This window comes from Physeter macrocephalus, chromosome 8, assembly GCF_002837175.3.
Source record: "Physeter macrocephalus isolate SW-GA chromosome 8, ASM283717v5, whole genome shotgun sequence".
NCBI lineage: Eukaryota > Metazoa > Chordata > Mammalia > Artiodactyla > Physeteridae > Physeter > Physeter macrocephalus.
The window spans coordinates 58967296-58981073 of NC_041221.1; the positions used below are offsets into that span (position 1 = coordinate 58967296).

Consider the following 13778-nt stretch of genomic DNA (forward strand, 5'->3'; position numbering starts at 1 on the left):
ATGCTTTATAGTCAAAACATCTGAAAAAGATTGTTAGAATGAACAAAGTTAGTGGGAAAGTTAGTAGACACACACTTTTCAATTTCAAAACTTTCTACAAAACCTCAGTAATCAAGATAGTGTGGCACTGGCATAAGGACATATGCCAATACAGTACTGACATAAGGATAGATAATGCTATAAATTGAGAGTCCAGAAATAAACTCTAACGTTTATGGCAAACTGATTTTTGACAAAGGGATCAAGACAATTCCTTGGGAAAGAATAGTCTTTTTAAGAAATAATTCTTGGACAAATGAATATCCACATGCAAGAGAATGAAGTTGGACCCCTACCTCAAACCACACACAAAAATTAATTTTAACCAGACAAAATTTTAATTAAAAAGGAGACCTAAAAGTAAGAACTAAAACTATAACACTCTCAAAAGAAAATCTAAGAGTAAATCTCTGTGATCTTGGGTTAGTCAGTGATTTTTTCACATGTGAAACTAAAGGCACAAGTGATAAAAGAGATGGATAAGTTGGACTTCATCAAAATTTAAAACTTTTGTGCTTCCAAAAGACACCATCAAGAGAAATAAAAGACAACCCACAGACTGGGAGAAAATATTTGGAAATCGTTTATTTTATAAGGGACTCATATCCGGAACATATAAAGAACACTTACAACTCAATAATAAAAAGACAAATAAGTCAGTCAAAAAACAAGGAACATTTTTGAATAGCCATTTCTCCAGATAAGATATACAAATAGCTAGGAAGCACATGAAAAGAAACTCAACATTAGTCATTATTCATTACAGAAATGCAAATCAAAATCACAATAAGAAACTGCTTCACACCCACTAGAATAGCAATTATAAAAAATAATACTAATAGCAAGCACTGGCAATAATTTAGAAACCTGGAACCTTCATTGTTGATGGGAATGTAAAATGATGCAGCCACTTTGGAAAATAGTTTAGAAGTTCCTCAAGATGTTAAACATAGCTACAATATGACCCGGTAATCCTGCTCCTAGGTTTATGACCACACCCCAAATGAAAACATATGTCCACACAAAAATTTGTACATAAATGTTCATAGTAGCATTATTCATGATAGGTAAAAAGTAGAAACAACCCAAATGTATATCAGCTGCTGAAATGGTAAATAAAATGTGATATTTCCATATGATGGAATATTATTTGGCGACAAAAAGGAATAAAACACTAATACATGCTACAATATGGATGAACCTCAAAAGCATTATGCTAAGTGAAAGAAGTCAGTCACAAAAGACCACATATTATACGATTCCATTTATATGAAATGTCCAAAATAGGCAAGACAGAAAGTAGATTAGAGGTTGTCTAGGGCAGGGGAGTGGGGGAAGGAGGGTAATGCAGAGTGACTGCTAATGACTATGAGGCTTCTTCGGGGAATGATAAAAAGGTACTAGAATCAGATTATGGTGATGGTTACACAACTCTAGAAATACACTAAAAGCCATTGAATTATACACTTCAAACGAGTGAACTTGATGGTATGTAAATTATATCTCAGAAAGCTGTTAAAAGTCAACATGAGACTAGGAAAGGTAACCACAGTCACATAAAAAGAAACAGAATTATCAATGTTTCCTTTAGGAAATTTTCAGTAGCTGTAGTCAATTAAAATTTGATTTTTTAAAAAGTCTGCACTAAAATTATTCACCAAAAACAGAAGCAGGGTATCCCACTGCTTTACTGAAAATGATTCATCTTTGATGCACCAGTAATATCTGGGAAGAGGAAACACAGGTGTCTCAGTAGGGCTTCCTTCCAAGGTCATGTGATTTCTGAAAAAGCAACTTCTGAGTCTGAAGTCATCGGGGTGTTAATTCTGAGGATGGCTGGTTAACACCAAACATCCTGATCGAACGTATGACCATATACATGTCATATAATAAAGACCACATCCTCAGCTCAGAAAAAGAGCTAAAGACATTTCTAATAGAAAGCATACTGAATACTGTTCCTCAGGGACTGAGGATGATCCTTCTTAGAGTGAGACACTTTCCTTACTGGAACAAAACAGCCATGTCTGACTCCCATTTTCCTTTCTTAGCTAAATCCAGAAAGAAGGAAGGAAGGAAGAAAGGAAGGATAGGAGGGAGAGACAGGAAGGGAGGAAGGAAGGAGCAACTCAGAGATACTTCCATATGTCTAAAGTTGTAAAATCAAATGATCAGGGGAAGCACGATCAGGGGACTGGGAAGAGCCAACCCTCCCTACCCCCCCCCAACCTCTGTCCCCACCTGCCAAACTCCAGACAGGGCCACAATAAGTTACCCTCCACAAAGTGGGGAAGGAAAATCCAGGCAGGAGCTTATGAATAAATAAGCCTCCATCCGATATTTCCACATGCCCTTGGCTGATTAATCCTTGCAAGATCCAAGGAGATCACTAGAAAGACACTTGGTTGCTGACCAACTTTTAGGTGACCAATTTTAAATCTCTGATTTAAGTCTCTAAAGAGCTTTCATTTGTGGATAGAAAAGATAATGTTGCTGCTGATGAAAACTAGAATCCTCAAAATCTCAGCTGAAACATTTGGAGTCTCTTCTTGTAAACTATGTTCTGATGGCAATGAGGGCCCATTTTCCCCACCCGCTCTGTAGAATTGCAACCCTCTCCCCTCAGCAATCCTAGCCAAGGAAAGCATGCCGGCAGATGAGTGATTACTCACTGTTCTCACTTGTGGTTTTTTGTTTTTTTTTTTTTTCCTAATACTCAACTTTGAAATTGGAAAGAAAGCAAAGAAACCACATCCTTTGTACTCTCGACATATAAATAAGAGCCAGTCAAGAACTGAAAACCGATTTTCACATTGATTGATGTGGGGACACCAGCCACAATGAGGAACTCCTCTACCTTTCTGGCAGCCACTCTCTCAATGGTCATTTTTCTCCTTCTAATTCCTGAAGGTAAGACTGATTCTTGTCATTTCCATTATAGCAATTAAGCAAAATGGAGCAGACTCTTTGGCAGTATTAGCTAAGTGTACTCAGAGGAGATATTTTTTCTCACAAGCCTTAACATTCTTTCTTGGATCCTACAGATATCTTTATTTTAGAAAGAAAAACATGCTTCTTTCTTCTTTACAATTCCTTTACAAAAGCTAATAGAACCACCAGTGCTGCCAGCTTGTGGCTTGAAAACTGCCAGAAAGGACACTGTTAAAACAAGTAAACAAACAAACAAGAAGTTCTTAAGTTAGGAAAACAAATAGGACCTTTCAGGGAAGGAATAGTGATGCCTCAGCCTTTCTTGCTGCAGAAAATGCATAGATAGCATTAATGACAAAATCAACTATACTTCAATAATAAATAAATAAATATATATTTTTTAAACCTGACCTAGACACACCCCAAGAATCAGGAATGATTCGAATATTTATCATTACTTCTCTAGGTTAGTGTGTCCTTGGGAATACATTAGGACATTGGGAGCATCCCCGCATTGACTCTTTGGAAGTGCTATAGTATTTTGTATTAAGCTTATTCTTTGACGTACTAAGTAGTAACCAACTTGCCTGGTTTTGTGTGAGTTGCACATGCATCCGTTTGAAATGCTGCAAAAGTCATGGGATTATCACTAGAAGGGTAATAGCCCCTGGGTAGCTCTAGATGTTCCTTAAAAACTTTCTAGGCAGTGAAAAGTACTCTGGGGCTAGGCTGAACTGTGCTGACAAGTGTGGACCAGCCATGGGTTTTCCCCACATTCTGGCAGCTTTTGGAGATGGAAGTGGTGAGCAGGGGCTGATGCAACAACCTATCTTACCAAAAATTCCCAAGGACATTCTCTGGTTTATCTTGCACCTAAAAGTTTTAGAAATAATAAGGTTGCAGGGCATTAGAAACAAAAGTGTGGGCAGAGTACTATAAGTATGGCATAGCACAACTATGTTCGGGCATGTTAAATCCCCCACAACAGTGAAAACAGAGCAGATTAAAAAAATCCAATCATATCTTTTCTTCAAAGGAAACAACTAAAGCAACTTACTCTTTATCTCCTGTGGTCAGAGAGAGCAATGCGGGTCCCTAAAAGGAACAGACGCAGCAAAGCAAGACTTGATGCTCTAGACGGGAGGTCTCAATCCTTCTACATGTTAGAATCCTCTGGAGGGTTTGAAACAATGCTGATATCCCAGCCCCAGTGATTTTAATTTATTGTGATTCTGGGTGGGAACCAAGAATTGCTAGTTTTAAAAGCTTCTCACCTGCTCTAAGTCCTGTTCCCGAATCCTAGGTTGTGGGATATGGGGACTTTTTCTGAGGTGGTATGTGTGCCCACCAAACACAGGACTCTGCAAAATGAAGTATTATATTGAGTTTATGATTTCTGCAGCCCAGACGGTCCAAAGATGCATCTTTGAAATCCATCTATTTGTGATACACCCCAGGAAAATTGAGATGTAGGTGAAGTTATCTTGGTTTCTCTAAGTTCCTTATCCTTTGACTTCTAGAGCCTAGGACTTCCCTTTCCCAACTCCCTTCTGGAAACGAGAGCCCTTCTGGACACCCACTTCCCCTTCCCCCACTCTCATCACTTACACCTCATTGTAAATCTGGCAATGAGTTAGCTTTAATAATGGAGTAACAGGCACTGTGCCCTATTGAAGGAAACCGGAGTCCCAGCCAATGGTCAGGAGAAATGTTTGGGGAGAATCCAAGAACATCTGGTGTAGGAAGGTGGTGCTGAGAGTATACCACACGGGCACAAGATCCTCTCAACCAACATGTCTGGTTTGCCTCGTGCTTTGGTCTCACTGTTCGCTAATAGTGAATCTCTACTCTTGTTCTATCACCAAAGAAATTTGACTAAGGCAGAATTCTCTCCCTATAGCATCTTCTCTCCTCTCTTCATTGGAAAAGGGCTTAGATTAAACCATGTGGTTCAGTCTGGAGATTGAAGGGGAGCTTCAGGTGCAAAAGATATTATTCTCTCAATTTATGAATGAGAAGAGTGCAAATTTCAATAAGCAAAAGTCTCACAATGACCAAAGAACTCAAGGGTAGGGTCACAGCTAAAAGGTACTAATATCAGTGTGTAAGCTGTGGGGTTTTACAAGGGCTTGGGGCAAAAAGGGTGGTTTTCAAGCTTCTAAAAGCCACTGTGCTTCCCCAAATTAATACTTAGCCAGAAAGGGAGAGGTCTGGGAGAGCACTCAAGGTTGTCCTCATCACCAGCGGCTCCTTGTGCACCTGTTACTGGTATAAACCCATGCACAGTTCTCTGCCTTTGCAAGCCCTGAGGCCTGAGGTCAGCGGTTGTGACAGATTTCCAGACTGATAATCCCTGGAACGGCCAACGTCATGGTTTCTGTGGATGAAAGAGCAGGACCTTCTCAGAAAGTCCAGCAGGAATAGGATTTACATTCAGATATCTGAAATCCACATGAAGATGGGGAGGATGCTCTCATCTCCCCTCCTCTCTAAGTGGGAAATGCATGTCTAGTCTTAGAAACATGGCTTTAGGTAGAACTCTTTGGAAGGGTCACTGATATGACTTGTCTTTTTCTTTTTAACAGATCTCTGTGTAAAAATTATTGGAGGAAATCCAGTGACTCCTCATTCAAGACCCTACATGGTGCTACTTCAAGGGGAAAATATCTGTGCTGGGGCTTTGATTGCAAAAGACTGGGTATTGACTGCAGCTCACTGTAACCTGTAAGTGCTTGGGTTTAAAAAACATTTGTGGAGATATTCTAACTTGGGGGAATATTAATGAAGAGAGTAAATACCACTAAAGCTACAGGATCTTTACATCGCTTACATCTTTGACAACTTGCTTTACCCCAAAAGACAGTTGAGCCCAGACTCAGCCCCAAAGAATCAGACCAATGAGGAAGCAGCATCCAGAGCTCTTTCGGAAGAGCTCCCCTAGAGCCACCTGGCTCAGGTACTGCAAGTCTTTGCTTCTGATCTTGACTTCATGATGGTGTGGAAGGGTGAAAATTTCAGTGTCCCCTCAGGGGCCTGAGCGCCACTGTCAAGTAGAGAAAGCTTCTTTTGAATGCCTTCCTGTTTTTCTTACGAACTTCTCACGCCTTCAGCCATCTCTTAACCACCGTCAACCACTGCCTTCAAACCTCTTCCAGGGCTGGTCTTTTCTCCGCTCCCTAAATCAAGCCTCTAAACCTGGGCTGTCTATTATGATAGCCACTATCACGTTGGCTATGTAAATTGCCTATGGCTATATACATTTACATTAATTAAAGTGAAATCAAATTACAAATTTAGGTCCTCGTCTCACTGGCCACATTTCAAGTCCTCAGTAGCCTACACGGGGCTCCATATTGAACAGTGCAGATTTATAGAACATTTCATCATCAAAGTATAGTCTACTGAAAGCACTGTTCTAATGTCTTAAGTGAGACTAATATCAGCTGTGTAATGGAAAAACAGCAATGTGAATATATGGTTGGTGTAGTTTATACCTAAGTTGTGAGTGATAATGGCCTTCATCATTAATGCATCAGAGAGTATCTTGATTTTATTAACCAAAATGAACCTTTAGCATGGAGTAATAAGAGGAAAGAATGCTGGGACCCTCCTGCAGACCACCATCCCCTCAAACACACACTCAATGCCATGCAAATAGGGTCTTCCACTAAGCAATCTATCTCTGAAAGTTTTCCCATTTAAGACTGCTGTTCTCTTACAAAGATTTCTTCAGTGCATTAGTCTACAACTATCGAGTGTCTTTTGCTTTTGTCTCTAGACTACTGAGACCTCTGTTTTCCAGTCATCTGTAACCTGATTCTCTATTACAACTAAAGGAAGGTTGAGGGGACAGCAGTAAAACCCCAACAAAGATCCCAAGACTTGGCTTAGCTGCCATGGAATTCTCTTATCATTTGTTTTTCAATGAAACTAGTTTAGCTTGTTATAAATAAGCTGCAGGTGATCACGATGATAATGGTAATGATAAATTCATAAACAATTCACTTTTTATCCTTTAAAGTACACATTTTTTTCTGAGCCACAAACAATTATTTTCACAGCAAGCATATTTACAAATGGGACAATGAAACTGATCAGCACATAATATGCTCAGCTTCTGATTTAAAGAGTAAACCAAATTAATAGTGTTGTGTCTGTTTTCAGGAAAAGAAGATCCCAGATCGTTCTTGGGGCTCACTCAATAACCAAGAAAGAGCCTGAAAAACAGATCATGTTCGTTAAGGAAGAGTTTCCCTATCCATGCTATGACCAGGACACGCATGAGGGTGATCTTAAACTTCTAAAGGTACGAACCTTTGATTATATTTTTGATTGACTTAAAAGTCATAGAAGCTCCTACAGTCTGGCCACCTACATGGAAACCTTTCTCAGTGCCCTGATAACTACAGACTGTAGCTGCGTAAGGGGGTGGGAGTGGGGGGGGGTCCCTGAGGTTTGGGCTAGAATTTAAATAAAAATGTGAAATTTTAATGTTTTTAAATTCATTTTTATTGGATGAAATTCTTAATTATCTCATTCTGTTAACTTTTTGCTTGTCTTCCAACAGCTGAACAAAAGAGCAACAATTAATAAAAACGTGGCTATCCTTCCTCTCCCTAAATTGGGGGATGATGTGAAACCGGGAACTATGTGTCGAGTTGCAGGGTGGGGTATGTTTCACAATAATTCACCTCAGTCTGATATTTTGAGAGAGGTCAATGTCACCGTCATAGACAGAAAAATCTGCAACGATCAAAGGCACTATAATTATAACCCTGTGATTGGACTGAATATGATTTGTGCCGGAAGCCTCCAAGGTGGAAGAGACTCCTGCAATGTAAGTAAAATAAGATCCCAATCTCTAGCCGTTGGGTTAAGTCATGCAGATGTAGAGAACGTGAAGTCACTCTTTGCCTTGTCATGACATTGGCTTCTACAGCGTCCTAGTGCTTTTAAAAAGAAGTTTGATAAAACTCCAGTCAAATTAATTAATGTTCTCAGCTCAGGTGAGTTGTTCTTCATAAACCATGCTAGTGCCTGGGTTGAACTACTACATCTTCTTGATTTTATATCGAAAACCACTAAGAAGCTATTTTTTCTCATTTTTCATATTAACATATATAGATCTAAACTGAAAAATATATAACACTGAGGAGAGCTGAAGTCAGGGTTCCTCTAGGGCCTTCAGTATGTTTTCCCCATCTGAGCACCCCCCCAAAAATTCCTCTACCATCTAACCAGGTAAGTCTGAAATGCTTGCATTCCCAAGACAGACTGAAGATCTCCAGGGTAAACCCCATAGCTTCCTAGAGCTGAGCTCAACCCCCGGAAACAACTTCCAAGCATGATCCATTCCAAAGTACACACAAGCCTCCCTACCATATGCCCTGAGAAGGGCTGGGACTGGGCCCTGCTTAAAGATAGGAGTAGAAGAACCCTTGACAAAGGTTGAAGCTCTGAGCACTGGTTTGTCACTTCTCACTTCACTGGGATGGAGCTGAGCCCTCAGAGCCTTGCATTTGCAGAACTCTGTGTACAAGCCTCAGTAGCCCTTCATCCGGCACCACCCACTCTCCCTAAAGCCAGAAACAGCCAATCTGGTCTCTAGACCTTAAATACATTTAAATATGCTGATTCTAAAGTTCCTTGAGAGAATACAAGGTCACATATTGGGTGGCTCACGTGCAAGAATAAAGCATGATTTACAGCTAACTGAAGCCTCCCTCCTAGTGGAACCAGGCAGTTCCAAAGTGTTATCACTGACTTCCGGGAGCATCCATCTAGCATCAGATGCTCAAAGGAGACTCGGGAGGAAAAGCAAAGAATAATGTAAATTCCACGAGAGCAGTACTTTTTGTCTATTTTGTTCACTGATTTAGTCCTAGTGTCTAGAAGACTTCATGGCACATGGTAGATGCTCCATAAATATTGACTAAATGAACGATGTTTGCTAGAGAAGAATGGTGTTTGTGGGAGTTTGAAGGAATTGACCTCCAAGGTCTAATTTTAATGTTCATTGATACTATATAGGGTGATAGACTGGCAGATTAATAACACAAGTTTTAAAATGTAATTTTCTCTTCAATGATTACTGTATTGATGAGTTGAATTTTATTTTGAGTCTTTCACATTCCATACACTCTTTAGAGATACTGTTGTATAACTTATTTCATTAAATGTTTCTTTCTCATTAAAAAAAAAAAGGAGACTCGAGGTAGCAATTTCTGTCTATTTGAGAAGGGGAAGGAAAACGTTGCTTTGGTTTTGTTCCTTTGGGAAGACAATTATCTGCTGGAGGAACTAGAAAACATGGCTTTTATTCTTTGCCTCAGTGGCCAATCTGCATTTGACTATTTTATCCCTTGAGTTATTAAACATTTTGAGAAAATGACAAACAGGAGAGTTTCTAAAGCAGAGAATTTGTCTCAAAGTTAGTGGATTACACAAACAATAATACAAGTTTCATTTCAATTCTCGCTGCTTCATAAACAAATCGAGAAAACCAATTTGAACATATTATTGAATAGTCCCAAACATTTTGGTTTTTTAAGCACTAATTGTCAAGTAAGTCAAAGTTGGTCTTAACTTCACTTTAAGTGCTTCACATTAAATGGAATTTCTTCCATTCTGCTAGTGGTCATATTTGATGCTGGTCTTCATCATTTCTCTTGTTTTCCCCCAGGGAGATTCTGGAAGCCCTTTGATATGTGAAGGCATTTTCAGAGGCATCACTGCCTTTGGCCTTCCAGGGAAATGCGGAGACCCTCGAGGACCTGGCGTCTATATTCTTCTCTCAAAGAAACACCTCAGCTGGATAGCTAAGACTATGAAGCATGCAGTTTAGATAACCGTATTTCATTTCATTTGCTGTTACTTCTTTTTTTTAAATTTTTATTAGAGTATAGTTGATTTACAATGATGTATTAGTTTCAGGTAAACAGGAAAGTGAATCAGTTATTCATATACATATATTCACTCCTTTTTTTTAGATTCGTTTCCCATATAGGCCATTACAGAGTATTGAGTAGAGTTCCCTGTACTATACAGCAGATTCTTATTAGTTATCTGTTTTATATATAGTAGTGTGTATACGTCAGTCCCAATCTCCCAATTTATCCCCCCCACCCCTTATCCCCTGGTAACCATAAGTTTGTTTTCTACATCCATGACTCTACTTCTGTTTTGTAAATAAGTTCATTTGTACCCCTTTTTTTTAAAGATTCCACATATAAGCGATATCATATGATATTTGTCTTTCTGTGTCTAAGTTACTTCACTCAGTACAACAATCTCTAGGTCCATCCATGTTGCTGCAGATAGCACTATTTTGTTCCTTTTTATGGCTGAGTAATATTCCATTGTATATATGTACCACATCTTTCTCCATTCCTCTGTTGATGGACATTTAGGTTGCTTCCATGTCCTGGCTATTGTAAGCAGTGCTGCAATGAACATTGAGGTGCATGTATCTTTCTGAATTATGGTTTTCTCCAGGTATATGCCCACTGCTGTCATGTCTTAATTTTATCATAAATAAAATCAATTTGTATCACTGTACTTGTTGCTCTCCTATAACTTTAGCAGGTATATCTCCACCAGCAAGGTGAACCAGAGTAATATAGAGACCTTGTGGATGATGCAAAGGAGAGATCAGGGACCAATGTCACCTGTGTCATCCACGTGACAAGTGACATGCAAACTTGGCTTGAATTATTCACTTCACTGATTCAGTGGGGCCCAGCAGGAGGGACACTAAGGTCAGTCTGCCTAGTAACAAGTACAGTGAAGGGCTCAGCAATTCTGCAAGAAACAGAAACAGCCAGTCTGGAGTGTTTGGATTAAAAGGAAATGTTTGCCCTTCAAAGGCCATTGTTCCACATCAACACCTGCTATTCAGATTTATATGTAAGAACCTGAGTCGATGGGAGTAGAAACAGAAAATGCCTTACAGTGTTTTCCAAAGGCAGGTGAGAAACAGAAATTAAAATTCTAGGGGATATTAATGAGGCACTTAGCTAGCCAAAAAAAGGATATAAGGAAAGTCAGCCTCCTTTCTCAGTAGTTTGAATTTAAGCCTTGGATTATCTAGGTGATTTCTTGGTTCCCCTTGTCCTTGCGTCTGGATAGGTCCAATCAACATGGTGGTTACAGTGACTGCCATCTCATACTAGGGAGTGAGTGTTGAATCGTGGCCTGAAATTTTCCTTTGGGAAAAAACTCAAGATATTTATTCAGCGTATTGAACTTAGCGGATCGTCATCAGCCCAGTAGCCACTTCAAGATGAGATTATGTGAACAGATTCCTTTGATTTCCATCAGTTCCTTTTGGAATATAAATCTTATATGTGTGTGCATATATACATACATAAACATATACATACACACACACACGGTATATCCAAACTAAGAACATACAGCAACACTAAGAGACAGCTTCTTAAAACAAATGAAGGAACATAGCTTAAAGACTGACCAAAATACTTGTCCTTTGGTTTTCAACCATGGCTGCCCATTAGACTTACCAGGCTCTTTAAAATGACCAACGCTCAGGTCTCACCCTTAGAAATTTTTACTTAATTTGATGAGAACCAAGACAAAGTATTCTTTTTATAAGCTCCCCAATGATTTTAATATGCAGCTGGGGATGAGAACCCCTATATTAGAAAGTGAAGTCTCATGCTGATATCTAAAAGAGATGCTCTAAGAGGATATTTTAGATGCCTGCTATAATCCCTAATTAGGATTTTAATAGCAATAAGAGGATGGATGGAGTATTCCCTACTGGCAACATTTATTACAGATTTTGAAGTCCACTTAAAAAGAGTTGTATGAAACCCTTGTTCATTGCTGGTAGAAGTGTAAATTGGTAGAGATTCTTAGGAAAAGTGGCAGTGTCTATTAAAACTGAATGAACACATATGCTATGACCTAACAATTCTACTCCTGGGTATATACCAAACAGAAATGAGGGCTTTTTTCCACCAAATACGTGTTTGAGGATGTCCATAGCAGCTTTATTCTTAAAAGTCAAAATTGAAAATAACTCAAATATCCATTCATAATAAAATGGATAAACAATTGTTGTATATACAATGGAATATTACACAGCAGTGAAAAAGACCAAACTACATGCCTGTGTCATGCATGAATGCAACAATATGAATGACTCTTACAAATCTAAGGTTGAGTAAAAGAAACCAGACCAAAAAAAAAGAAAGAATATTTACAGTATGATTACATTTATCTGAAAGTTGGCATAAGGCAAAACTAATTCATGGTGACCGAGGTCAGAATAATGGAGGGGTATTGACTGAGTGGACACAAAGAAGTCTTTGGGGCTGAAAGAAATATTCACATCTTGATCTGGATGATTTATTCATATGATCTTGATCTTATTCATAAATTAAACACTCACTGAGCTGTACACTTAAGATTTATGTGCTTTTTGTGACTTATTAGTCAATAAAAATTTTATATTACAAAATTTTTGTAGCAGAGGCTTCTGTTTTGTGTATTATCTGTAAGTTCATTTTTTTCTTTACTGAAACCATATTCCAGACTTCCACCAAAACTAACAGCAGTAAAAGATATATTGTTATTTTTCTTAAATGAGAGCCTTGTTCACACACCAGTATTAATTGAGAGAAGTGATCTGTGGTCATGTCACAGTGCCGTGAGATTGTTAAGATAGAAGTAACCACATCAGAATGGTGGGGGACACTGGAAGTGGCCTCACCATTTTGCTCCTTTCCCTGCTAAACTTTTTCTTATAGTTTATACCTGGCTAAATAAGAAGAAGATCAAATGAAAGCCATTATCTTAAAGAAGAAGAGTGTGTATTGCAGGAATGTAGCATATTTGCAGCTTTTGGTAACCTAAAATTTTATAAGGTAAAAATTACTAGCACTACCAAGCAGATTTTCTGAGTTTAAAAACAGGGAAAAGAACAGAATGTACTGGCAACTTGTCAGGAGAGTCCTAACACCCCTTGTATTTACTATTCCACTTTTCAATTATCAAGGCTTTTATTTGGTATTATTATTTTTTTTTGCGGAGGGGTATGAAGGGAGTGTGTATGTATTGGTAAAAACCATTTATGACAAAGCAAATAAATTAATCAACATATACTAGCTGACACATGCAAAACATTCCAAAGGACACTAAAAAATATAACATCTTGACACTAAAAAGCACGTCATCTTGTCTGAGCCTCATGACAACACCGTGGAGAAGGCAAGGCCAATATCCCTCAACTCCTCAATCGAATTGTCCAGAAGAAATAAGCATGTTAAAACGTAAATAAACAAAGATTCACATAGTAATAAAAGATTTTTTTTAAACAACTAGAATAGTTATATTAACACAAAATAGGTGATACACACCGATGCCAAGAGTTAAAGCCAGGTAACATCATTTCAAAACACTTCCTGGAGAGGTCAGGTCAGGACTTATGTGAAGGTGCAAAGCAAAAGAAGAGAGAAGCAGGAATTCCAGACTAGAAAGAAGAGGTCTAACAAAAGCATAAGGCAGGAAATCACAAGACTTAGCCCAGGGTTAACAAAGGAGGGAGTGAGGATTAACGTTAAAAAGATAGAACAGGGCTTCCCTGGTGGCGCAGTGGTTGAGAGTCCGCCTGCCGATGTAGGGGACGCGGGTTCGTGCCCCGGTCCGGGAGGATCCCACATGCTGCGGAGCGGCTGGGCCCGTGAGCCATGGCCTGTGCGTCCGGAGCCTGTGCTCCGCAACGGGAGAGACCACAACAGTGAGAGGCCCGCGTACCGCAAAAAAAATAAATAAATAAAAAGAAT

General features: G+C 39.0%; 1 protein-coding gene across 1 annotated transcript; it reads left to right on the forward strand.

Moving 5' to 3' along the window:
• The first annotated feature begins 2851 nt into the window (after window positions 1–2851).
• On the forward strand, window positions 2852–10527 carry LOC102973708 (granzyme A-like). Its single transcript, XM_007123104.1, has 5 exons — window positions 2852–2949; window positions 5556–5694; window positions 7135–7276; window positions 7538–7807; window positions 9653–10527. The coding sequence occupies exons 1-5, from the start codon at window positions 2880–2882 to the stop codon at window positions 9812–9814; spliced, it is 783 nt and encodes a 260-aa protein (XP_007123166.1). The 5' UTR covers window positions 2852–2879; the 3' UTR covers window positions 9815–10527.
• The last annotated feature ends 3251 nt before the right edge of the window (window positions 10528–13778 follow it).

Coding starts and splice junctions, on each gene's coding strand:
- LOC102973708 (XM_007123104.1), top strand. CDS start 2,880: ATGAGGAACTCCTCTACCTTTCTGGCAGCCACTCTCTCAATGGTCATT. Junction 2,950..5,555: donor TCTCCTTCTAATTCCTGAAG/GTAAGACTGATT, acceptor TCTTTTTAACAG/ATCTCTGTGTAAAAATTATT. Junction 7,808..9,652: donor GTGGAAGAGACTCCTGCAAT/GTAAGTAAAATA, acceptor GTTTTCCCCCAG/GGAGATTCTGGAAGCCCTTT.